Source organism: Sciurus carolinensis, chromosome 2 (genome assembly GCF_902686445.1).
Source record: "Sciurus carolinensis chromosome 2, mSciCar1.2, whole genome shotgun sequence".
In the NCBI taxonomy this organism is placed as follows: Eukaryota; Metazoa; Chordata; class Mammalia; order Rodentia; family Sciuridae; genus Sciurus; species Sciurus carolinensis.
In genome coordinates, this window is record NC_062214.1 from 109510142 (window position 1) to 109534815 (window position 24674).

Here is a 24674-nt window from a genome sequence, read left to right on the forward strand (position 1 = left end):
GCCCTTCTAGCTTTTAGGGTCTGGATTGAAAAATCTGCTGATATTCTTATTGGTTTTCCTCTGAATGTAATTTGATTCTTTTCTCTCACGGCCTTTAAAATTCTGTCTTTATTTTGTATGTTAGGTATTTTCATAATAATGTGCCTTGGTGTGGGTCTGTTGTAATTTTGTATGTTTGGAGTTCTATAAGCCTCTTGTACTTGGTTTTCCATTTCATTCTTCAGATTTGGGAAATTTTCTGTTATTATTTCATTGAATAGATTGTTCATTCCTTTGGTTTGTTTCTCTAAGCCTTCCTCAATCCCAATAATTCTTAAATTTGGCCTTTTCATGATATCCCATAATTCTTGTAGATTCTGTTCATGATTTCTTACCATCTTTTCTGTTTGGCCAACTTTGCTTTAAGATTAAATACTTTGTCTTCAATGTCTGAGGTTCTGTCTTCCAGGTGTTCTATCCTATTGGTTATGCTTTCTATGGAGTTTTTAACTTGGTTTATTGTTTCCTTCATTTCAAGTATTTCAGTTTGTTTTTTTTTCAGTATCTCTAACTCTTTATTGAAATGATCTCTTCCTTCCCGTATTTGCTCTTTTAACTGTTGATTGGTGCGATCATTTAATGCCTGCATTTGCTCTTTCATCTCTTCCTTCAATGCCTGCATTTGCTCTTTCATCTCCTCATTAGCTTCCCTGATCGTTTTAATTACGTACATTCTGAACTCCCTTTCTGACATTTCTTCTGCTGTGCTGTCATTGGGTTTTATTGATGTAGTATCTAGGTTTGTTTGGGACATTTTCTTCCCTTGTTTTCTCATATTGGTCAGCTGTCAGTGGGACCCTGAGATATTGCAGTTTTCCGCTATTGGCTTATAGTGTCCCTGTAGATTTCCAGTGTATCTCCTCCCTGCCTTCAGTAGCCTGATGTCTTGGAAGAATCTGATAAAGCAGCGCATCCGAAGAAAACTGCCCCTACTGGTTCCACGGTTTGGAACTGGTTCTGTGCGGAAATGCTCTCACTGTGGGCCTGCACCGTGCAGCTGGCCGTGTGGGAGGAGCCCACTGCCGGAGTGTGGAAGGCTACCTTGGGAAGACTCTAGCTGCCCTGCCCAGCTCCGATAAGCCACCTCTATCTGGGCCTGCCACCCGGGCCGAGCTTTACCCAGTGGGCAGACTCACCTGTGGCTCTATTTCACTCCGAGTCTCTCAATGCCTCCCCTTCTTAACTCCTGGGTTCTGGAGCGACTGGGGGTGCAGTCTCCCTCTAGGCCGCCATCTTGGATCGCCCCGTGAAGAGAGCCTGCAGCCGGAGTGGGCATAGCCGCCTGAAGAGGTCTCTGGCTGCCCTGCCCTGATCCCAGTGGCTGCTTGCAGATCGAAGCTCTCCGTTGGTTCGGGGACTTGTGGCTGATTCTATGTAGAAAACCTCTCACTGGGCGGTCTGGTCTGAGAAGCTAGCCTTGGAAGGCACCTCCCACCGCAGGGGTCCAGGCTACTTGGGGAGGTCTCTGGCTGCCCTATCCTGGTCCCTGAAGCTGCTTGTGTGCCGGAGTATGTTGCGCTGCACTGGCTCCGGGACTCGGAGCTTGTTCTGGTCAGAAAGGCTCTCACTAGCGGGCCAGTTCCGTTCCGAGAACCTGGAGAAGCTCCACTAGGGATCTTAAGAGGAATGGCTTTAAAGAAATACCTAAAATAAATTATCCATAAATGTTACTGACTGAAAATAGTAGAGCTATCAGAGAGGGGTACAGTATTACATTGGAAGGAAGAATTTCGCTCCCTTATCATTTGGAGAACAAGTCTGACAGGTGAGTAAAAAGAAAAAGAAATCAATCAGAATGTCATTAACTACGCCAGACTGGGACTTCCAATGAAGTTCTCACCTCATTTACCCGTGGCTTATTGATGATGTTTTTGGCATTTGATGCATACCTCAGTGTGCTCATGGTCTCACTGTAGCTAGTATGTGCAGGAGACACAGCTACGACAGAAAGAGAAAGTTGAAAATACATTTTGACAAGCCCTTCCAATCTAACTCTTAACACTCACCTTGATGCTACTGCCCACACTATTATAAGAGACCCTTGAGGGAATGAGGAACATGAATGGTCAGGTCTTTTCTGAGGCAGAGCAGTACCAACAAGGAAGCAGCTCCAGTATCCCACTTACTGGCAACCATGATAGTTTTGGAGTTGCCGCCAAGACTGTTCTTCAGCAGCCAGGTCAACACAGAGTCCCGGTAAGGGATGTAAGACTGCCTCTGGGAGGGTACCCTTCTATTGTCCATTCCGGAAGAGACAGGAATTTCACTTGTCACCACCAGTGCTTGCTGTGCTCTTGAGACTTTGGCAGCTGTTGAACACTTGGGAGTTCTGTGTATATATATATATATATACACACACACACACACACACACACACACATATGAAAGAAAGAAGAAAGAATTATGAAGCAAATGCATTAAAACAAAACAATTGTTGGAGAACATAGACTTAACAATCATACTTCCTGATCCCTTTTTGCATATGATGTGATGCCTTAAATTTGAGCCCTAAATCAAACTTTGAATTCATGATATGGATTGTTTGAGTGACATAATTTTTTAGTTTCTCCTATTTTTGAAATGATAATAATGGAATTGTGATCATGTCATGTTCTAAAATTACAGATATTTATCTGGTCCCAAACCAAAAGGTAACTTTATCAAGAACCTTGTAAATATCTCTACCACCACCTTCTTTTTTTTTTTTTTTTGGTAGTACTGGGGATTGAACCCAGGGGCACAGTACCACCAAGCTACATCCCCAGGTTTTTTTTCTTTCTTTTAATTTTGAGAATGGTCTGGCTAAGTTGCCCAGGTTGGCCTTAAACTTGTAATTCTCTTGTCTCAGTTGTCTACCTATTTTGAAAAATGAAAATAATGAGAGTTATTTTCCAAATCTCCCTTCCACTCCAATCATCCCATCTGCCAGCAATACCTAAGGTGGAAATGACGATTCCCAGAGTCACAAGAGACTTGTTGATATTGGCTCCTTCGGTAATCCGGTCTTTACAGTAACTGGGATCTGCTCTTTCACTAAAACACAATAATGAAAACAAAAACAAAAGCAAACCAAAAACTACCCTTGTCATATTGTTTAAAGATACTATTCATTATGCTGTTCATCATGTTGTAAAAGACCCACATAATACATTCCTTTTAGGATTCAGTCCTAAATTAACGTCTTGTAATGAACTGGCCAACGTTTCAGGCAATAAAAATAAAATTCACTACATTACTGTTTTTGTCTCCCAGAGTACTTTATGCTAAATGTAATGTTCATTTAAAATAATGATATTAGCATAGCTTTTTGGTTTATTCTCTTCCCCTCTATCTTTATTATTTTAAATTTACATATTAATGGCTTTATAGTATCTGTGCCATTAACTATCGACCGTCTCAAATTCCCTTTAAATTAATGATAAATATTGAAAATTCAAATGTCAGAATGGCTGACAAAGTTTCTTCCAGAAAGCAATGGTTCTTAAGGAAATGTTATGCCCTATTAATTGTTTAGCAGTTTCAAATTAAGAAAATTTGCTTTATCTTATGTTTTCCCATGACATTATCCTCAAGACTTTCATCTTTCTGGATGCATACATGGCTACAATTCACACTTCCTTCTAATAATTAAAAAGGCAGTACCTTCTCCCCAACCCCACAATATCTTTAAAACTATTTTTAAAGTAGTACTAGAACCACATAGAATCAATATTAAAGGAAAAATTTGGCTAACTCAGTTTCCTCCACTTAGAATAGTTAATTTTTCTTTTTTTCAACCTCATACCCTACCACTGAGCCACAACCCTAGCCCCTAAAGTAGTTATTTTCAGTTTGGCTGTACACTGGTTTAAAAAATACTGTTGCCTACACCCCCATCACTCACACTAAAAATCCAATTTATTTGATCTAAGGTGCAGGTATTAGGAGTTTTAAAAGGTCTCCAGGAGATTTTAATGGGTATTTATGACTGAGAACCCCTGATGTAAAGGAACTTTTCAGTCCCTGACACACCATAACTTCTAACATATCATTCAAAGAATTTCTTTTGTAATTTTTCTCAGAGTGACTTGATAAGTAAAAAGAGACTGAACCAAGCTTATTCTCTGGAAAGCCACCTGGAGCCCCAGTGGGTTGCTCCAAGTCCAAGTGTTGTGCTGAGCGGCCTCCTCTACAATGCTCCCAGTTGTCCGAGTTCACTGCTCCAACGCGGGGAGGGGTGTCTTGTTGGGCAACTCTACTTCACAAAGTTCCCTGCGTTCCGGGACTCCCGCCCCATCCGGGATGCCTCCCCAACGGGAGAGATCACCCGGCGGCTTTGAGTTGGTCCCAAGTCTCTCAATAATCTCCTCTTTTGAATTCTGAGTCCTGGAGCAACATGAAATGCAGCCGCCCTCTAGTCCGCCATATTGAAACCCCTCATTTAAATTTTTTAAAATATTTTTTCCAGTTTTTCTTATTGTAATGTACATATAAAATTTATTATCCTAACCATTTTAAATGTACAGTTCAGTTGTATTGAACATATTCATAATTTGCATTCATTACCACCATCCATCTTTATAACTCATTTCATCTTGTAAAACAGTTAATTCCTCATTCTTTGCTTCCTCAAGATCCTGGCAGCCACCAGACTTTTTGTCTCTATGAATATGGCTACTCTACGTATCTCATATAAATGGAATCATGTAGCATTTGTTGTTTTGTGACTGGTGTATTTGACTTAACATAATGTCCTCAAGGTTCCTCCACGCTATAGAATATATCAGAATTTCCTGCCTTTTTAAGGCTTAATAATAGTCCATTGTATATATGTGCGTACCACGTTTTATTTAACCATACATTTACTAATGGACTCTTGGGTGCTGGGTTTGATTCTTAGCACTGCATATAGATAAATAAATAAATAACGGTCCATTGACAATAACAACAAAAAAAATTAAAAAAAAAAAAAGATATGGGAATCTGGGCGTGGTGGCACATGCTTATAATCCCAGCAACTCAGGAGTCTGAGGCAGGAAGATTACAAGTTTGAGGCTGTTCTGGGAGATTTAGTGAGACCCTATCTCAAAATAATGGCCTGGGAATGTATTTTAGTGGTAGAATGCTTGCCTAGCATTCTCTTGGCATTGAGTTCTATCCCTAGTACTGCCAAGAAAAGGTATATGGAATGTTCTTATACTGGTCCTCAAACTTATATTCAATCAGTCTCAACTTTTGCTAACCTGTTAGTCAAATAATCTTATCCTAATTTACATTTTTGTTAACATGTTTTCACAGTTTAATTGTATGATTAATTTCTCTTGTATGTTATTTTCTTCCTTTACTCATTTTTCTGTTGCTTTATTCTTTTACTGTAACGTTATATAAATGCTTCCTCTTCGTATACTTGTCTTTTTTTAATTTTAATTTTTTACTTTATTCTTTTTAGATATACATGATGGTAGAGTGTATTTCGACACATAATACATACATGAAGTATAATTTAATATAATTAGGATCCCACTCTTATGTTTGTACCGTGGAGTTACACTGGACATGTATTCATATATGAGCACTGGAAAATTATGTCCAGCTCATTCTATTCTCTTTCCTATTCACATCACCCTTCCCTATTGAACTGGTTTCTTCCTTGGAGGGGTGAGGGCGACAGTGTCACCTACACACAGATACCGGGGATTCCCTTGAGGTGTTGGTGAAGCAAAATCCATTTATTGCATACAAAGCTTTTGGTTACATAGACTATGCAGCTGCTTACCTGAGGAGAGGCTCCTTCTGCGTCAACCAGTGAAAAGGTCATTAATGCCACTTACCGAGGATGTTCCCAAGACTATAGGCAAGCATCACAGATCCACTGGATGGCATTCCAATCCAGCCTGAGTGGTGGGCCTTTGCTCACAACATTGACTCAGTGACTGCTGCCAAGTATGCCTGTGGGACATTACCTACACCTCCCCTCTTTTTAAAATTTCTATTTTGATAGCTTTATTGAGGTTTAAATTACATACAATAAATCTATCCTTCTAAGTGTATAATTTCATGAGATTTGATAAATATACACAGTTATCTAGCCAGCACCACAGTTAAGACAAATACTTTATCATCTAAAAAGTTCTCTGGTGGCTGGGTGCAATGGCACAGGCCTGTAATCCCAGCGACTTGGGAGGCTAAGGCAGGAGGATCAAGACGTCAAAACCAACCTCAGCAATGGCAAGGCTTTAAGCAATCCAGTGAGACCCTGTCTCTAAATAAAAGAAAACCAAATAGGACTGGGAATGGGGCTCAGTGGTTGAGCGCTTCTGAGTTCAATCCCTAGTACCCCTTCCCCCCAAAAAAAAAGTTATCTGGTACCCCTTTGTAGTCATTTCCCTTTTCCTCTAGTTCCTGGCAACCACTGATTTATTTTCTATTCCCTGTAGTTGTGCTTTTTCAGAATATTATATAAATGAAATCATGTATTCTATAGTTTCTCTGGCTTCTTTTACTTCTTTTACTTTAGAAGTACTTATAATGCCTTTGGGATCCCCTCATGTATTGGCAATTTGTTCCTTTTGAGTACTGAGTAGTGTGCCCTTGTGTGCATGCACCTCAGTTTGTTTATTCATTCATGAGTTGTTGGACATTTGGGTTGTTTCCCAAATTTATTTTGTTGTATTCTGGTAGAAGTTTTTGTGTAAGCATATGTTCTCATTTCACTTTGGTAACCTTAGAATGAGATTGCTGGATCATAAATGGATGTTTAACTTTCTTAGACTTTTTTCTGTCCTTTTAATGTGGTTTATGCTTCCGTTATCTAATTGACATTTTAAATTTGTATGTTGTCAAATTTGCTAATTTTTTTATGCTTTAGATTTTGTGCCTTGCTTCTATGGCATTTCCTTTCTCAAAATTATGCTTTTAAACAACTACATTTTTAGTAACAGTGTGGTTCCAACATTCATCAGTATACTACATATATGAAAGAAGAATATCTTAATTTCTTAAGATATATCTTAATTTCTTGTTACTTTTGTTCTTTTGGTTACTCTAGTGGTAATAATTTTGTCATCTAGTCTCCTTTTTCTCATACTGAGCCTTTTATCTAGTCTGTCAGTTTAGTGGTGTTCTTTGACTCTTTCTATTATCTGTTGTTTTAGTCAGGGTTCTCTAGAGGAACAGAATCAACAGGAAGTATGATTATAAAAAGGGAATTTATTAGATTGGCTTACATGACCAGAAGCTGGATAGTCCAAAATGGCTGTCTGTAGCTGCAGAGCTGGAATAACCAGCAGCTGTGCAGTCTAAGACACAGAAACCCCAGAGCAAGAAAGATCAATAGATCTATAGTACTACCCTAGTCTGAGACCAAGGCTTCTGGAAACTACCTGGTGAAACACTGGCAGGGTCTGCTTTGGAATTGTGAAGAAGCGAGAGTCTAATATCCTCAGATAATTGAAGCAGTGATCAAGAACCTATTCCAAGAAGAGCTGATCTCACATCTGCATCTGCTTCCTTGTGCTTCCAACTTTTATTCCACCCTTTTGGGTGGTGCCTCCCACGCTTAGGGAGAGTCTCCACTTCAGTTCACTGTCCCATATTCAAATCATTCCTAGGCACGCCCTCATTGATACACCCAGAGATCTCTTTTTTTTCCCAGAGATCTCTTCATCATCGGCATCTATTAATCCAATCAAGTTGACATTAAGATCAACCATTACACCTGTAATAAATGATGTTCTGTTACTTTGCTTTCCCTTCTCTCGTTTTTTTATTTGCCTTTCTGAATGTCAGATTTTGTAATGTTTACATTATTTTATCCATATCTCCTCCTTTGATTGTTCTTAGCTCTACAGTTAAGTATATAAAATGTTTGCCATCATTTTTCTGTTTCCCCAGTCACCTCTTGGTTAGATGAAGCTTCTGGTGTGGGGTCAGTAGCTTGTGAGTCAAATCTGGCTTACTATTTTGTATGGCTTATGAGCTAAGAATGGTTTCAGTAGTTTAGATGGTTAGGGAAAAAATAAGAGGAATAGTTAATGATTTATTGAAATTAAATTTTCAGGAGTTGAGGATACAGGTTACCATTAGAGCACATGTTTAGCATGTGTAAAGCCTTGAGCTTGATCACCAGCACCCCCACCACCACCAAATTCAGTGCCCATAAATGAAATTTTATTGGAATATAACTACACCCATTCATTTATCTATAGTCTATGGCAGCTTCTGAACTACAGTAGTAGAAATTTGAAGGAGGCTCTCTGACCTGCCAAAACTAAAAACCTAAAATATAGAAAGTTGCAGCTCTTCAATCAGACAGACTCCTTCAGAAGAGCACATGTATATAGTGTTCCCTAATTCTTTTTTTACTTTTGTTTATTTATTTATTTATTTTGGTACCAGTCATTGAATCCAGGGTTGCTTAACCACCGACCCATATCCCCACCCTTTTTTTTTTTTTTTATGTTTTATTTTGAGACAGGGTCTTACTCAGTCTTAAGGGCCTCACTTAGTTGCTGACACTGGTATTGAACTTGGAATTCTCCTGCCTCAACCTCCAGAGCTACTGGGATTATAGGTGTTAGCCACCACACCTGGCTGTTCCTAAGTTTTAACATGTCCAAAATGTATTTTTATAGCTTGACTAGAAATAATAATCTTAGTTTGCGTTTTTTCCTTTCTTCCTCCATTCTTTCCCTTTTTTGATCCTTCCCTTCTCTTTCCTTCCTTTCATACCAGGGATAGAACCAAGGGCCTCATGCATGCTAAGCTCTACCCCCACTCTCTGTATTTCTCATTGAAGGAATTTTAGTTTGATTAATTATTTAAGGTTTTCAGATCCACAATACTTTTTTTTTTTTTGGTGGGCGGGGGCGGGTGCCCAGTATTGAACTCAGGGACACTCAACCACTGAGCCACATTCCCAGCCCTATTTTGTATTTTATTTAGAGACAGGGTCTCACTGATTTGCTTAGAGCCTCGCCATTGCTGAAGCTGACTTTGAACTCGAGATCCTCCTGCCTCAGTCTCCCAAGCTGCTGGGATTACAGGTGTGCAGTACTGCACCCAACCCAAAATACTTTTTTAAGAAAATTATTTTTAGTTGTAGATGGATATGATATTTTATTTATTTATTTTTATGTGGTGCTGAGGATAGAACCCAGTGCCTCACATGTGGCAGGCAAGCACTCCAGCTACAACCCCACCACCCCCAAATACTTTTTTTAGGTAATGTAATTTCTTTTGGAACATTGTGTTACATTGTTCTTCAACTTTATGATTGGGTTTTTTTAAAAAATATTTTTTTAGTTGTCAGTGGGCCTTTATTTATTTATATGTGGTGCTTAAAATCAAACCCAGTGCTTCATACATGCTAGGCAAGTGCTCTGCCACTGAACCACTGTTCCAGCCCCATTATTGGGTTTTGACTCTCATTTACATCTTTTGCTTTTCAATTTATTTTTTTACGATATATATTCTTTTTCATTTTGTGTATAGGAGTACCAGGTTCTTTCTTCTGTCATTTCTGCCTTCTGTATAATTTCTTTGATAGATGATGGTGGTGGTAATGATGTGAGAAAAAGGTTTGGCATGTCTTATTTCTGTTTCCCTAGAATCCTTAATTTTCCTGTTTCCTTTTTCCTTCATTGCCACATCTTTCTGCTTATTTTCCCAGTGAATCAATGAACGCTAAACTTTGTTCAGTTTTTTCCCTTAGTGTTTGACTTTGTTTTTGGGGAGACATTTTGTCTATGTTTTGTCTGCCTTCTGCACCTCTTTGCTCTTTTTATGAAGTAGCTTAAGTTACCCTCTCTGGTTGTCTGTACCCAGTCTTCAAGTGATAGGCATTGGAAACTGTTGAAATTATATGAAGGTCATGGGTCTTTGATCCTAGTAATGCTGAGAAGTGTGGATAATATGCAGTTTTATGCCTTATCATGATTTGTATGTTTTGAAAGGGAAAGTTTTGGGAAAAGTTAAAAATTAGATTGTTGCCATTATCCTCTACCTGAGTTAGTATATGTGTTTGTGTGTGCGTGTGCATAAATATGTATGTACACTGAAGGGATAAAAGTTACAAGTAAGATTTAGTTGGTGTGGGACATCAGTGTCAATGAAGATACTATATTTATTTCTTAACTACTATATATGTACCTTTGATTTTAAAAGTCTGTTTATTTAAAAAAATCGAATGACTCAAGCAATCTAGGTGGTATAGATTTTTTTTGCACACTTTTCAGTCTGTTCTCCATCATCTCAAAATTTAAACAGATTTTATTTTAAAATTAGAATTACCTTTCAAAAACTTACAGTTTTGAAGGTTCATTTTGTTATGATGAAGTCTTTAGGATTTTGGTGTTTTTTTGGTTTGTTTCTATTTTGGGTAATAAATATTTATAATGAGTTTTGTTATATTCATTTTCCGTTACATTAAAAGCAATTAAGGTTGAAATATTTGTAAGAATTTATTATTCGAGTCATCTTTATTGTTCTTTCTTGCTTTGTGATATATTTTGATATCAAAATAAACTCATTTCCTTTGTCAGATGCATACCTCTACTGGAGGAGGGTTTTGTGACTGTGGAGACACTGAGGCATGGAAAACTGGCCCTTTTTGTATAAATCATGAACCTGGAAGAGCAGGTACTACCAAAGAGGTAAGACTATCATTTAAAAAAAATTGCTAACAATTTTAAACGTGTTGAAATTAGATAAGAATAAATGTGCTGTATAGGGTTAAACTGAAATCCATTTAGAAGTCCAGTATTGTTGCTGTTATTTTTAATTATAAAGAGGTTTTTTTCCACTCGAATTTGAGGACTTGATAATTTTTCTTAAAGTAGGAATGGGTTAACAGTGAAAAATTAAATTTAGAATACTTAATTAACCCTGTAAGAGTAAATAATGTATAAGCCTAAAATAACAAAAGGACATAATTATTAATAGATAAGAATAGAGTGTAATACAATTAAAACAGAAGAATTGATCTAAATTCAATTACTGCTTTTCTTCTCTTTTTGATACTGGGGATTAAACCCAAGGGCACTTTACCACTGAGCTACCTCTCCAGCCCTTTTTATATATTATTTTGAGACAGGGTTTTGCTAAATTACTAGGACCTCGCTAGGTTGCTGAGGCTGGCTTTGAACTAGCGATCCTCTTGCCTCAGCCTCCCAAGCCACTGGGATTAAGGTGTGTACCACTATGCCTGGCAGTAACTGCTTTTCTGAAAGGAAAAAATCAAATAGGTTAAATAGATGCATCTTAGTCAAGAAAAAACAAGATGAGTGTAGACACTTAGAAATGTGATGAGGGAAATAACCATAGAATCATAGATACAGAAGAATTTAAATGATTATAAAGATTTTTAGAATGACCCTGTGCTAATCCATTTGAGAATGAATTGTTTTATGAGGCAGTATAAAGTGCCTTAATGTATTCAAAGGCAAAGAGAAAACTTGGTCAGTAACTATTGAAAAATTTCAGAAAATTGTCACAAGAAAGTACTTCCCCCAAAATGCCATGTTCGAATAGTTTTGCAGATAAACCCTTTAAAAATATCAAGTAGTAGCTTTTGTGCTCTTGGAGTTCTAGATACCCCTATGGCAGTGAATACTTTTAGGACCCAGATGTTGATTTCTCTTTCTTTTTTTTTTCCCCTCCATCGTGGTACTAGGAATTCCAGCAGAACCTCGTGCATGCTAGGCAAGCACTCCACCAATAAGCTATACTCCCAGCGCTTTTAAGTTTTATTTTTGAGACTGGGTCTTTTTGAGTTCCCAGTACCGACCTCAAACGTGCTGTCTTCCTGGCTCAGCCTCCTGAATATCTGGGATTAGTCGTGTGGCAATATGTCTGACTTCAGATGTTAATCTCTTTTGTACCATTTCCCACTAAAATAAATAAGACTTATTGTTATAATACCTGATTTCAGATTTGGGTCATGTAAACTTGTGTGGGTAGATTTGTGTCCAAAGAACCAAGGACCCAGCTTGAAAAGATTCCCATTGATCTTAGTTGGATGATTGGATCATCAAAACATAGTAATAGGACTAGGGAGATAGCTCAGCTGGTAGAGTGCTTGTCTTGCAAGCACAAGGCCCTGAGTTCGATCCCCAGTACCGCAAAGAAAAAAAAAAAAATCAATAAATATCTACTGTAATAAACACGGAATATGTAGATATTCTAAAGAAACTTAAATGAGAATTAAATAAAACCTGGTTTGCACCATGGCAATAACTATTTTTATCAGTTTCTTACTATGAAAAGTGAAGTATTTGAAGCGAATGAAATAAACATTTATTCTACCTTTTCTGTAGGAATTGTATTTCATGGTAACCAGGTATCCATAGTTCATTAGGAAAAGCTCTTGTTTCTAGAAGAATGTAGGCTAAGAAGGGGTGATGGGATTAGGAAAATCAGCATTTTGCTAACTGGTTTGAGACAAGGATCATTGATGGATGCTAAAATCATTAAGACTCAGGTTGATGAGGAATAATAATAACATGGTTCCACATTATTTACTAGGCATAGACTATTTGCTGATGGTTAAGAGGGGAAAATGAAACTTTTCAATGGTAGTATACTACTGTTATCTCAAACCAGGCATCAGTGTTAATGTTATGACCTACAGGAATGATATGGTATCATAAGCCTTCTCATGTGATGCAAAATAAAATATTGGTTGAGAATTTTATTCAAAATGCTTGGAACCAGAGCAATTTATATTTTGGAGATTTTTTGAATATTTGCATCGACTTTACTCATTGAACATCCCTGAACCAACAATCTGAAATACAGACTTCATCTTAAGGATGTCCAACTTTTATATAGTTTTAACATGTAAAAATCAATCGATGTAATACATCAAGTAAGTAGTAAAAAAAACAAAACTACACGATAATTTTAGTAGATGAGAAAAAGCATTTGCTGAAACCCAACACCCTTTCATGATAAAAATATTCAACAAAACTAAGAATATAAGGGTTCTCCCACAGCCTGATAAGGTACGTCTATGAAAAATTTACAGCTAATATAGTCAATGGCAAAACACTGGATGTTTTGCCCTTATGAACAGGAATAAGACAAAGATGTCAATTCTTCCCACATTTGTTCAATATTGTAACTGGATAGTCTACCAGTGCATTTAGGTAAGAAGATGTAGTAAAGGCATCCAGATTGGAAAGGAAGGAAGAAGTAAAACTAATTTTATTTGCAGATAACATTATTTTATGTATTTTGAAAATCCTGAGGAATTTAAAAAAATTATTAGCACTAATAAACAAGTTCAACAAGGTTGCAGGATACAGGATAATTCTATAAAAAATTTCTTGTATTGCTCTATATTAATAATGAACAGTTACAGTTCAGAGATGAAATTAAGATGAATTCCATTTATTATAGTTTAAAAGAGTATAAAATATTTAGGAATAGATTAACAAGGTGTACAGAACTTGTACTCAGTAATTTTTTAAAAATATATTTATTTTTTAATTTTTTACAGACTGCATTTTGAGTCATTGTACACAAATGGGGTATATCTTTTCATTTGGTTCTACACGATGTAGATTCATACCATTTGTGTAATCATACATGTACCCAGTAATTTTAAAACATTTGTCAAAACAAATGAATGAGGATCCAAATAATGGGAAAAAAAATCCCTTCTTTTTGTCTTGGAAAACAACATAGTTAAGATGCCAATACTCTCCCAGCTGACTTATAGAGTCAGTGTAATTCCTATTACAATTCCACCTGGGAATTTAAAAACACAAAAAACATTTTTTTTTTTTTGATAGGAATGAATAAACTGACTCTAAAATCCATATTTAATTGCAAGGGACTCAGAATAGCTAAAGCAGCCTTGAAAAAAGAAAAGAATTGAAGGGGCTCATGTTTCCCTATTTTAGAACTTACCATGAAGCAACAGTAATCAAGATGGTGTGGTACTGGCATAATGATAGCCCTTGGTCAGTGGAGTAGAATTGAGAGTCCAAAAATAAACCCACACATCTGTGGACAACTAATTTTCAGTAAGGGTTTGAAGACCATTCAATGGGGAAAAGAATAGACTTTTCACCAATGCTGGGACAACTGGACATCCATATGCAAGAGAATGAAGTTAAACCTCTCCAGTCACATGTGTATGTAATTTTTGATATTTAAGAATTAACTCAGAGCTGGGCCTGGTGTCACATGCCTGTAATCCCAGTGGCTCTGGAGACTGAAGCAGGAGGATCTAGAGTTGAAAGCCAGCCTCAGCAAAAGTGAGACCCTAAGCAACTCAGTGAGACCCTGTCTCTAAACAAAATACAAAATAGGGCTGGGGATGTGGCTCAGTGGCCAAGTGCCCCTGAGTTCAATCCCCAGTACCAAAAAAAAAAAAAAAAGAATTTAGTGTTTCAAAGACTTAAGTGCAGGAACTAAAACTATAAAACTCTTAGGAAAAAAAAACAGGGATAAATCTTCATTACCTAAGGCTTGGCAGTAGATTTATAGATATGGCACCAAAAGCCAGTGAAAAGAAGAAAATTAGGGGGCTGGGATTGTAGCTCAGTGGCAGAGTGCTTACCTGTCATGTGTGAGGCACTGGGTTGAATCCTCAGCACCACAAAAAAATTAATAAATAAACAAAGGTATTGTCTATCTACAACTAAAAATATATTTTTAAAAAAGAAGAAAATAAGGGCTACATTGAGCAGTGTAGCTCAGTGGTAAAATGTTTCCTTAGAATATGTAAGACTCTGGGTTTGATTTCCAGCACTGGTAAAGAAAAAGAAAAATAAATAAATAAATTAGATTTCATCAATATTTAAAACTTATCAGTTATGCCACTCCTTGGTGTTTATCCAAAAACATTAAAATAAGCATTCTTTAGAGATATATTCATATCCATGTTTATCTCAGCACAGTTCACATTAGCCAAGATATGAAAATAGCCTAGGTGTTCAACAAAAGATGAATGGGTAAGGAAAATGTGATTTATATATGCATAGAAGAGTCTTATTCAGCCATAAAGAAGAATGAAATCATGTCGTTCAGGAGATACTGAGACCATAATTTTTGAGTGAAATGATTCAGATTCAAAGAGAAAAGTAATGTTTTCTCACACGTTTCATGGAAGTAGAAGAGAGACCATTAAGAAAGGGAGTGCATCTGGGAGAATGGAGGAGAGAGTTGGGAGCTATGGGGGAATGAAATTAATCAAATTGTGTGTGTGTGTATGCCACAATGAAATCCACCATTCTGTATAAATAATATGTGCATAAAAAAAGTATAAAACTGTTTTGCTCCAAAAAGCACTATCAACAAAGTGAAAAGGCAACCAGCCACAGAATTGGAGAAATATATTTGTAGATCATATAACTACTAGGATATTTATATGTAGAACTTATGAAGAACTCCTAAAACTTTATAAAAACACAATCTAGTTTTAAAACTGAACTAAAGGTCTGAATAGACATTTTCCCAAAGAAGGTATATAAGCAGCTAATAAGCACATGGAAAATGCCCAACAACATTAACCATTAGGGAAATAAAAATCAAAACCCCTGTGTACTGCCTCTTTACAACCACTAAGATGACAATAACCAAAAAGGCAGATAAGGTACTGCGCATATGGCTCCAGTGGTAGAGTGCTCGTTTAGCATGCGTGAGGCACTGGGTTTGATCTTCAGCACCACATAAAAAATAAATAAAGATATTGTGTCCATCTACAACTAAAAAATTAAAAAAAAAAAAAGAAGGCAGATAAGCCAGGCATGGTGGCACACACCTGTAATCCCAGCAATTTGGGAAGCTGAGGCAGGAGGATCAGGAGTTAAAAGCCAACTTTGGCAAAAGTGGTGCTAAGCAACTCTGTGAGACCCTGTCTCTAAATAAAATACAAAATAGGACTGGGGATGTGGCTCAGTGGCCAAGTGCCCTTGAGTTCAATCCCCAGTACCCCCCCACCCCCCCCAAAAAAATTTATCATTGTTTTGTGATTGCCTCCTTTTTTTATTTTTAAACTCATTTACATGTCCCAAATGATAATTTCTTCATTTGACCAGTATTTATCAAGTGCCTAGTACTTGGTTAACATCTTTAGATGTCTGTTACTTGAAATATTCTAACCAGTCTTAACCCTTTCAGTACATTCTCTTTGTTTTGTGTAAAGAGCCCTTTTAATTCTTATTATTTTAATTTCTTTTGATACTTTTTAAAGCATACTGGAATGTGTGCACTGTGATTGTATGTGTGTATGTTTGTGTTGGATTCAGGGCCTCAAGCATCCTAGTCAAGTGTTCTACCACTAAGCTATATCTCCAGTCCTGTAGCATGACTCATATCCTCTTGATTCATTAATTGGGCTTTCAGGAAGACTGCTTTTGGACTTAGAGTAACTAAGGAGTTCTTAGGAGTTAAGTTTGGCTTGTTGAGTTTTTATAAAACTAGCATCCCACTTTGGGGTTTTCCTGAATCATAAGACCACAAAACACTGAAGTCATTCCTAAACTAACCCAATCTTGGATTTCTTTGGATTTATAATTAGGTTCAGATGGTCATAGATGTATACTGGAACTGATTCATGGTCTGGAGGTGTGAGAAAGATACCTACTTTATTGGTAGCACATAACTGATCAACTCAGGCAACACAAACAATCCAGTGTATTTAACATTTTGCTTTCTCTCTGCTTTGGTGAATGTGGAATCCATAAGCTGCCAAATGCCTGGTGTTGTGCCAAACAAAATGGGAATTTACCTAGTGTAACCAGACCTGGCTGATACTAATAACCAATCACCCAGCATTTGGCAATATCTTTTGAAGAGAGGCTCCTTTCTCAGATATGTAAAAGCAGTTTTCCTGTAGTCCTACAGTGCATTTCTGCTTATTAATTTGTTTATTTTGGGTTTTTTGTTACTTTCATTTAAGTTATAGTACTTTTGTTCCCTCTAATTGACCGTTTTTTAAGGTATAGATGCTTTTCTTGAAAATTTCTTACATATTCACCAGACCTCTTCCAGAGAACTCAGCTTCTGATACTATATGAAAATAATGATCTTTTAACTGTTCACCTTAGACTACTTTTATGAAGAATTTGAGGAAATGCTGAGTGGAAAAAAGAAACAGGAATGTCATGGACCAGTAATAATCCTAGTACCTTTGTCATTTTTTCTCTCGCTCCAAAAAAGGCTTCTGAACAAAATATCTGGAGAGAAGATGATCTGTCCAGGAGAGGGTATTAAAGAGTAAAAGAGTAGGTTAGTGGTTTGGTGATGATAGAGTAAAATACAATATATTAATATAGTTAATAGGAATTTGATTAAAATTTATTATTAAAAGTCTTACACTGAATTAGTTTTATCATTTTTATTTTGCTTTGTTTCATTTTTATGTACTTAATTTTTGTCTGAAAGAACTGATGTACATATTTTTTCTGTTTATTCCAGTTTGTTGAGATGTAAATTGCATACATATAAAAATCCATTAATTTAAAGAATATAATTCAGTTATGTTTTTAGTATATTCACAGTTTTGTAACCCTCACCATAATTGTAGAACATTTTCATCACCCAAGAAGAAATGCTATACCCATTGGAACGTCATTCTCCATTTCTCCCTACTCTCCATCCTTAGACAAACACTAATTTACTTTCTGATTCTATAGATTTGCCTCTTGTGGACATTTTATAAAAATACAGTCATGAAATATGTGGTCATTTGTAGTTGGTTTCTTTTACTTAGCATAATGTTTTCAAGATTCTTTCATGTTGTGGTATGTATTTCATTTCCTTTTATGGCCAGGTTTTCTATTGTGTAGATACTCACCACATTTTATTTATCCATTCATAACTTGATGGACCTTTGGGTTGTTTCCACTTTTAGGCTATTATGAATGATGCTGCTATGAATATTTGTATATAGATGTGTGAACATATATTTTCATTTCTTTTAGTTATATACTAAAAGTAGAATTTCTATGTCATGATAAACTATAGTTAACATTTTGAGAAACTGCCAGATTATCTTCCAAAGTGGCTTCAGGCTTTTTTTATGTCTACCAGTAGTATATAAGAGTTCCAGTTTGCCACAGCATGGCTAACACTTATATTTTCTGCCTTTTTGATTATAGCCATCCAACTAGGGGTGAAGTGGTAGCTCTTTGTGGTTTTGATTTGCATTCTATAATGGCTTATGACATAGAGCATTCAAATGCACTTTGTAGCTGATTGAACATCCTTTTATTAATGTTCTGTAATGAACATAGCATTGTTGTAGAATTTAAAAGACCCAAGTTTTAATTTTCCTTCTGTTATTTGCAGGCTCTTTGACCTTAGATGGATTCCTTATCTTTTTTTTAAATTTTAAAAATCACATTAAATTTGCCATCTTAACCATTCTTAAGGGTACAGTTCAGTAGTTTTAATTATATTTACATTATTGTGCAATAGATCGCAAAAACTCTGTCATCTTTCAATACCGAAACTCTGTACACACTACACTCTAACTCCCCCTCCTCCCAGACCTTGCCAATCAACTTTCTACTTTGTTTCTGTGATATGACTTCCTGTGGTTATGATACTTCATATGAACACATTCATAAAGTAGCTGACTGGGTTACTTACCTTCTTTTTTTTTTTTCCAGTGCTAGGGATCACACACAGGGCCTTGCTTATATTAGGCAAATGCTCTAGCACAACATCTTCAGCCCAGTTCCTTATCTTTTTTTTTTTTTTTTTTAATATATATTTTGTTTTAGTTGTAGCTGGACACAACAACTTTGTTTTTTTTTAATTTATTTTTATGTGGTGCTAAGGATCAAACCCAAAGCCTCACATGTGCTAGGCAAGTGCTCTACACTGAGCCATGACTCCAGCCCTCAGTTCCTTATCTTAAAATGTCTTTAATACTTGATTTGCCTTTTTATGAAGTGACTGTGCAAGTCTGTTGAAATAAATTGAGTACAGTTCTTATAAGATACAACCAGTTGTTACACGATATTTTCCTAATAAAGCTTCTCAGGCAGAGAAGAATATTTATAAGGGAGAATATTAATAAATTGACTCCGTGGTTCTACCTTGGCCCCTACTGTGATCTGTAACACCAACTGGGCCACAAGAAGGTAAACTAAACTGATAGCAACTTTCTTGAACTCATCTTGAGCAACGCTCTTAGGCTGTCATTCCTCGAAGATGTATTAATGAACTCATAGAAGTGATTATTTTAAATAAATAACATTATCATCCTCTCTGTTTATTTGTATACAGTCTGGTTAGTATGTTTTTCTTTACTTTCTTACAGAATTTACGTTGTCCATTGAGTGAAGAGGTAATTGTTCAAGCCAGGAAAATATTCCCTTCGGTGATAAAATACATTGTAGAAATGACTATATGGGAAGAGGAAAAGGAACTGCCTCCTGAATTGCAGATAAGGTGGGGAAAATTGTTAAAAGGGACAGGTTTTAGTGATGATTGTTTATAGTGCAAATAAGTATTGAATAGCTACTTTTGTGGTTATTTGCTTCTTAATATCATTATGTAAAATATGTAGAGACTATCTCTTGGAAATATTTTCAAAATGTCTCTTTACCTGAGATGCTTTGGTAGATGCTATACAGAAGTTAAACCTAAAGAGGAGCCTATTAGGGGCTTTGCATTTATAGGATAAACCAGTACTTCGATGATTTTGTTCTGAGTTGTAAGAACCTACCAGTCATGGATCCCAGTAAGTAAATTCCCCTGTTTGATTCTGGCCTGGACCAACACTTAGGTTTCCCAGAAGGTTTGTGAACAAATAGGAACATTGGAACAGTATGTCTCTCATTAGCCCAAATCTTTTAACTCTTTTTCTAATCAAGAAAAGTTTTATGGTGGGGATGAGGAAATACCCTTTCCACCCATGCTTTGGTAATGGTATAATAGAATTTTTGCAGTTGTAGGAAATTGCCTATTTTTTAGTTAAACCTCAATAATTTCTAACAGCCATAAGTCTTTGGTGACAGTAAGAGTTGCTCTTAACTTACAGATGAAAAAAAAAAAAGAAGACATGATTGAGCCTTGTGGGAGTTTTTCCACCTGTGTAATATTCAGAATTTCACAAAACCATAGCACAAATCAAAATAAACTGTTCTTTGAATTTACTGGGACAATTTGTTTATTTTGTTTAGAAGGGAGAGAATTAAGAGTTTTACTTCACAGCACCATTAAATGTATTGTTTTGACTCTTCTTGATCCTACCTTCTTGGGGAAATAAAGATGTTGAGAAATTGTGTCTACAGATAGTTTAATTTCAAACAAGTGATAAAGTCACTTAAGCCTTTTAAGAAATTTTGAGTCAGTAAACATAATTTAAGCCATCTGCCTACCAAAATAGACGAGTTGCTTGAATGTCATTTTGTAATAGGTAGCACTGGTCCCTGGATTCACAGATCTGAGTTCTAGTTCTGCTTATTGATATATGTCACTGCTTATTGATACTGTGACTATCCATAAGTCTTAAAGTCTTAACTCATCTGAGTCTCTGTTTCCTAAACTATATATGAGGGCTGAGACAGTCTGCTTTTTAAGAGTTATAAGGATCAATTGAGTATATTATAAAAGCATATTATAAATTCTTTAAAATCGATAACTTGTAGCCCATAGCAGCTGAGAATTGAACTCAGGGCCTCACACATGCTAAGCACATACTCTGTGATTGAGTAAATCCTCAGTCTTTATAACATTTTTTCTTTATCCATTTACTAGAGTTGACATCTTTAGATTTTCAAAATAGCAACACAGATTTTTTTTTTTTTTTTTTTTTTTGGTACTGGGGATTGAACTCGTGGGCACTTTGCCACTGGCTATATTCCCAGCCCTTTGTACTTTTTTATTCTGCGACAGTTTTGCTAAGTTTTCAGGGCCTCACTCAGTTGCCCAGGCTAGGCTCAAACTTGAGATTCTTCTGTCTCAGCCTTCCGAGTTGCTGGGAACCTACACATGTGCCACTCTCCCTGGCTATTTTTATATTTTTTATGATATCCTCATGTGACTTTTGAATATAGATATTATCCTTTTCTTAGATGGAAAAGGCACTGTCATTTCAACAAGATTAAGAGAGTACATGACGTGCTTGAGGTATTACAGCCAAAATGTGAGTGCTGGCACTTTATACAGCTTTACAAAAAAACCACTTTAAATGTATTATAATACCAGTGTTACTTAAATAAAAGTGATACACAAAAATTAATATGATAAAATTAAGTAAAAATTAAATGTTAATAACATTTGATCATGTATTGTTGCCTGCTTGAAGTTTCTAAATCCAAGCTTGAAAATGTATCTCCCTTTATCAGAATAGGAGATAAACACAGAGTGGTATTTAAGACATAGTGGCACTTAAACGAGATTTCTAGTAGTAAGAAAAATTGGAGGAAAAACATGGAAAAGGTAATACTTTTATTAATTTGCTTTGAGATTGGGCCTTAGTAGGTTTCCCAGGTTGGTGCCAAACTCAAAGATTCAGGTCTTCCTTCCACCTTAGTCTCCCAAGTAACTGGGATTATAGGCATGTGCCACATGCTTGACTAGTATTTTAAAAAAATTCCATTGCACTATTCCACTTAAGATCATTTACTGCTGGGCACAGTGATGCATACTTGTAATCCCAGTGACATAGAAGGCTGAGGCAGGAGAATGACAAGTTTGAGTCTGGTCTGGACAACTTTGTGAGACCCTGTTTCAAAATAAAATAAAAAGGGCTAGGGATGTAACTCAGTGGTAAAGTGCCCACTGCCCTCCTTCCCACAAAAAATCATTTCCTGTATCACTGTTACAGTACTATTTTCCCACAGGTATCAATCTAGGGCTGGGGAGATAGCTCAGTGGGTAGAGTGCCTGCCTTGCAAGCACAAGGCCCTGGGTTTGATCCCCAGCACTGCACAAAGAAAAAAAAAAAAAAAAAAAAAAAAAAGCAACTCAATCTATATGGTGCTTTATATAGATGTCATATATTATTTTTGACTATTTTTGTTTTTCTTTTACCTGTTGCAGTTTCTAAATGTATATCTTTTTAATTAAAAGGGAGAAAAATGAAAGATATTATTGTGTCCTTTTTAATGATGAACACCATTCATATGACCACGTCATATACAGTCTACAAAGAGCTCTTGACTGTGAACTCGCAGAGGCCCAGTTGCACACCACTGCCATAGACAAAGAGGTTTGTAGTCACCATTTGAATTGTGCTACTATCTTACATTAGTTTCCTGGGAGTCAGGTGTTGATGGAACCCTTGCCAAGTGCCTCAGTATTGTGTTAAGTATAACCATTCTCTTTATTCCTTACGTCTTGTGTAAATTGGCTAGAAGTTTGATTTTGTGTGTTTATGTTTCATAGTTTTGGATCGCTATCTGTAACTTTTCCCTCTTTTATTCTTTTTTGGTACTGGGGATTAAATTCAGGGGTACTCACCTACTGAGCCACATCCCCAGCCTTACTTTTTGTATTTTATTTAGAGACAGGATCTCACTTAGTTGCTTAGAGTCTCACCACTGCTGAGGCTGGCTTTGAACTCTTGAGCCACTGGGATTACAGGCGAGTGCCACCTCACCCAGCCCTCTTTTATTCTTAATAATTAGAAACTTACTGAATGTTTGACAATTACAGGTTAAAATGTCAATTTAAGGTTAATCTGTTCCTGTAGTACTTATTTATTGAATGAATGAATGTATGCATGAATTAAGAAATGTTGATCATTTCTGAGATTTTCAACATGATTTATTTGTATTATTTTTAGAATAATGTTAATTCTGTAGCTTAGCTTTTATTTAACATCCATCCAAAAGAAAATGGGTTTTTAGGGGACAGAGGTATTTGAAATTAAGATTAATTTAATCCCTGCCCTTAGGAGGAATAGAATCTAGTGAAGGAAGAAAATATTAGTAACTCAAAACTTTCCAATTTTCTTTCAGTGCTAAGGTTTGAACACAGGACCTCATGCATGCTAAGCAAGCATTCTACCACTAAATTTGCATCCGCCAAACAAAATTTCCATTAGTTATTTATTGTGTGTGTGTGTATATAATACTGGGATTGAACAGGCTCTCTGCACTGAGCTACAAACCCAGTCTTTCATATTTTTTATTTTGAGATGGGATCTTGCTAAGTTGCCCAAGGTTGAAATCCTCCTTACTCCCCAGTAGCTGGAATTACAGTTGTGCATCCCCGTGCCTGGCTTCCATTTTTCTAATATACTTATTGTACAAAGATGGCTTAATATAGACAGAATAGGTGGTTAACTTCCCTTCTCTGTGTTTCTTATGTATGTCTTATTTGATTGCATATTATCAAAGAAAAGATAAATAGGAGTAAAAGAAAAAGGTATGAACAGTTAATAACATTGGCTAATATTTGCCAAGCATTGACATATTTCAGACATGGTGTACTTTAAGATCTCATCTGGTTTTGAGAACAACTTTTAAGATAGGTACTATCATCTCTGTTTCATAAACCTGTGCACAGTACCTTAAGGATTAAGAAGATCAATATCTTGGCACATATATAACCCATTCCCAGTACATAAGAATTCTGGTTAGAATGTTGTCCTTAAGCTAGGCATGGTAGCACTTACCTGTAATCCCAGTGACTCGTGAGGCTGAGGAAGAAGGATCGAGAGTTCAAAGCCAACCTCAGCAAAAGCGAGGCACTAAGCAACTCACTGAAACCCTGTCTCTAAATAAAATGCAACATAGGTCTGGGGATGTGGCTCAGTGGTTGAGTGCCCCTGAGTTCAATCCCCAGTACCTGCTCCCTGCAAAAAAAAGAATGTGGCCCTTAAAATTTTAATTTTCAGCCCAAGTGTGGCAGCACACACCAGTAATCCTACTGACCTGAGAGGCTGAGGCAGGAGGATCACAAGTTCAAAGCCAGCCTCTTATCAAGGCCCTAAGCAACTTAGTGAGACCCTGTCTCAAAAAAAAGTGATGGGGAGCAGAGGAGCTGGAGATGTGGCTCAGTGGTTGAAGTTCCCCTGGTTTCAACCTGTGGTGCCAAAACAAACAAACAAATAAAAAAATGTTTAATTTTTATGTGAAACCTATTGGGATTTTCTTAAAATGTAGATTCTAATTTAGTAGATTTGATGTGGGGTAGGCAGTATTTCATTTCTAACTAGTTCTGAGGTGATTTTCATGACTGCCTGTGCAAAGACCATATTTCAACTAGTGTATATCTTCAGCATTTCTCCCCTGTATAAATAATTCTTTATTTGCTCAAAGGCTAAAGAAATCATTTGTGGACTGGGATTGTCGCTCAGTGGTGGAGCGCTTGCCTAGCATGCATGATGTGCTGGATTTGATCCTCAGCACCATATATAAAACTAAATAAAATAAAGTTAAAAAAAAAAGAAACCAGTTGTTCACTGGTATTGTCTGTGTATAGACATGAGCTGAGTTTTCTCCTACATTTTGGATGCTCTCGTATGTTAGGCATAGTCTATGGGATATAATAATTCCATGTTGATGGTTAATTGGCCTCAGGTCAACTATATTTCCAGATCAAAAATTTTTTTATACTCTATGGTTGGTTGATTCTGAAGTCAGATTTATTTTAAGGAAGTGAAGAGTCTAAGAATATGAATAGGTATGAGGAGGAATGGTGAAATGTATCTTTATTTACAGTTAAGAAGATTGAGCAAAAGA

At 36.4% G+C, this 24674-nt stretch overlaps 1 protein-coding gene across 1 annotated transcript in view; it reads left to right on the forward strand.

Moving 5' to 3' along the window:
- Positions 1-24674, forward strand: part of Ubr1 (ubiquitin protein ligase E3 component n-recognin 1) — a 178747-nt gene that overhangs the window by 46162 nt on the left and 107911 nt on the right. The window contains 3 exon segments of the mRNA XM_047538461.1: positions 10560-10670; positions 19298-19428; positions 22057-22195. Of these exon segments, the coding sequence (XP_047394417.1) occupies positions 10560-10670; positions 19298-19428; positions 22057-22195 (381 nt within the window).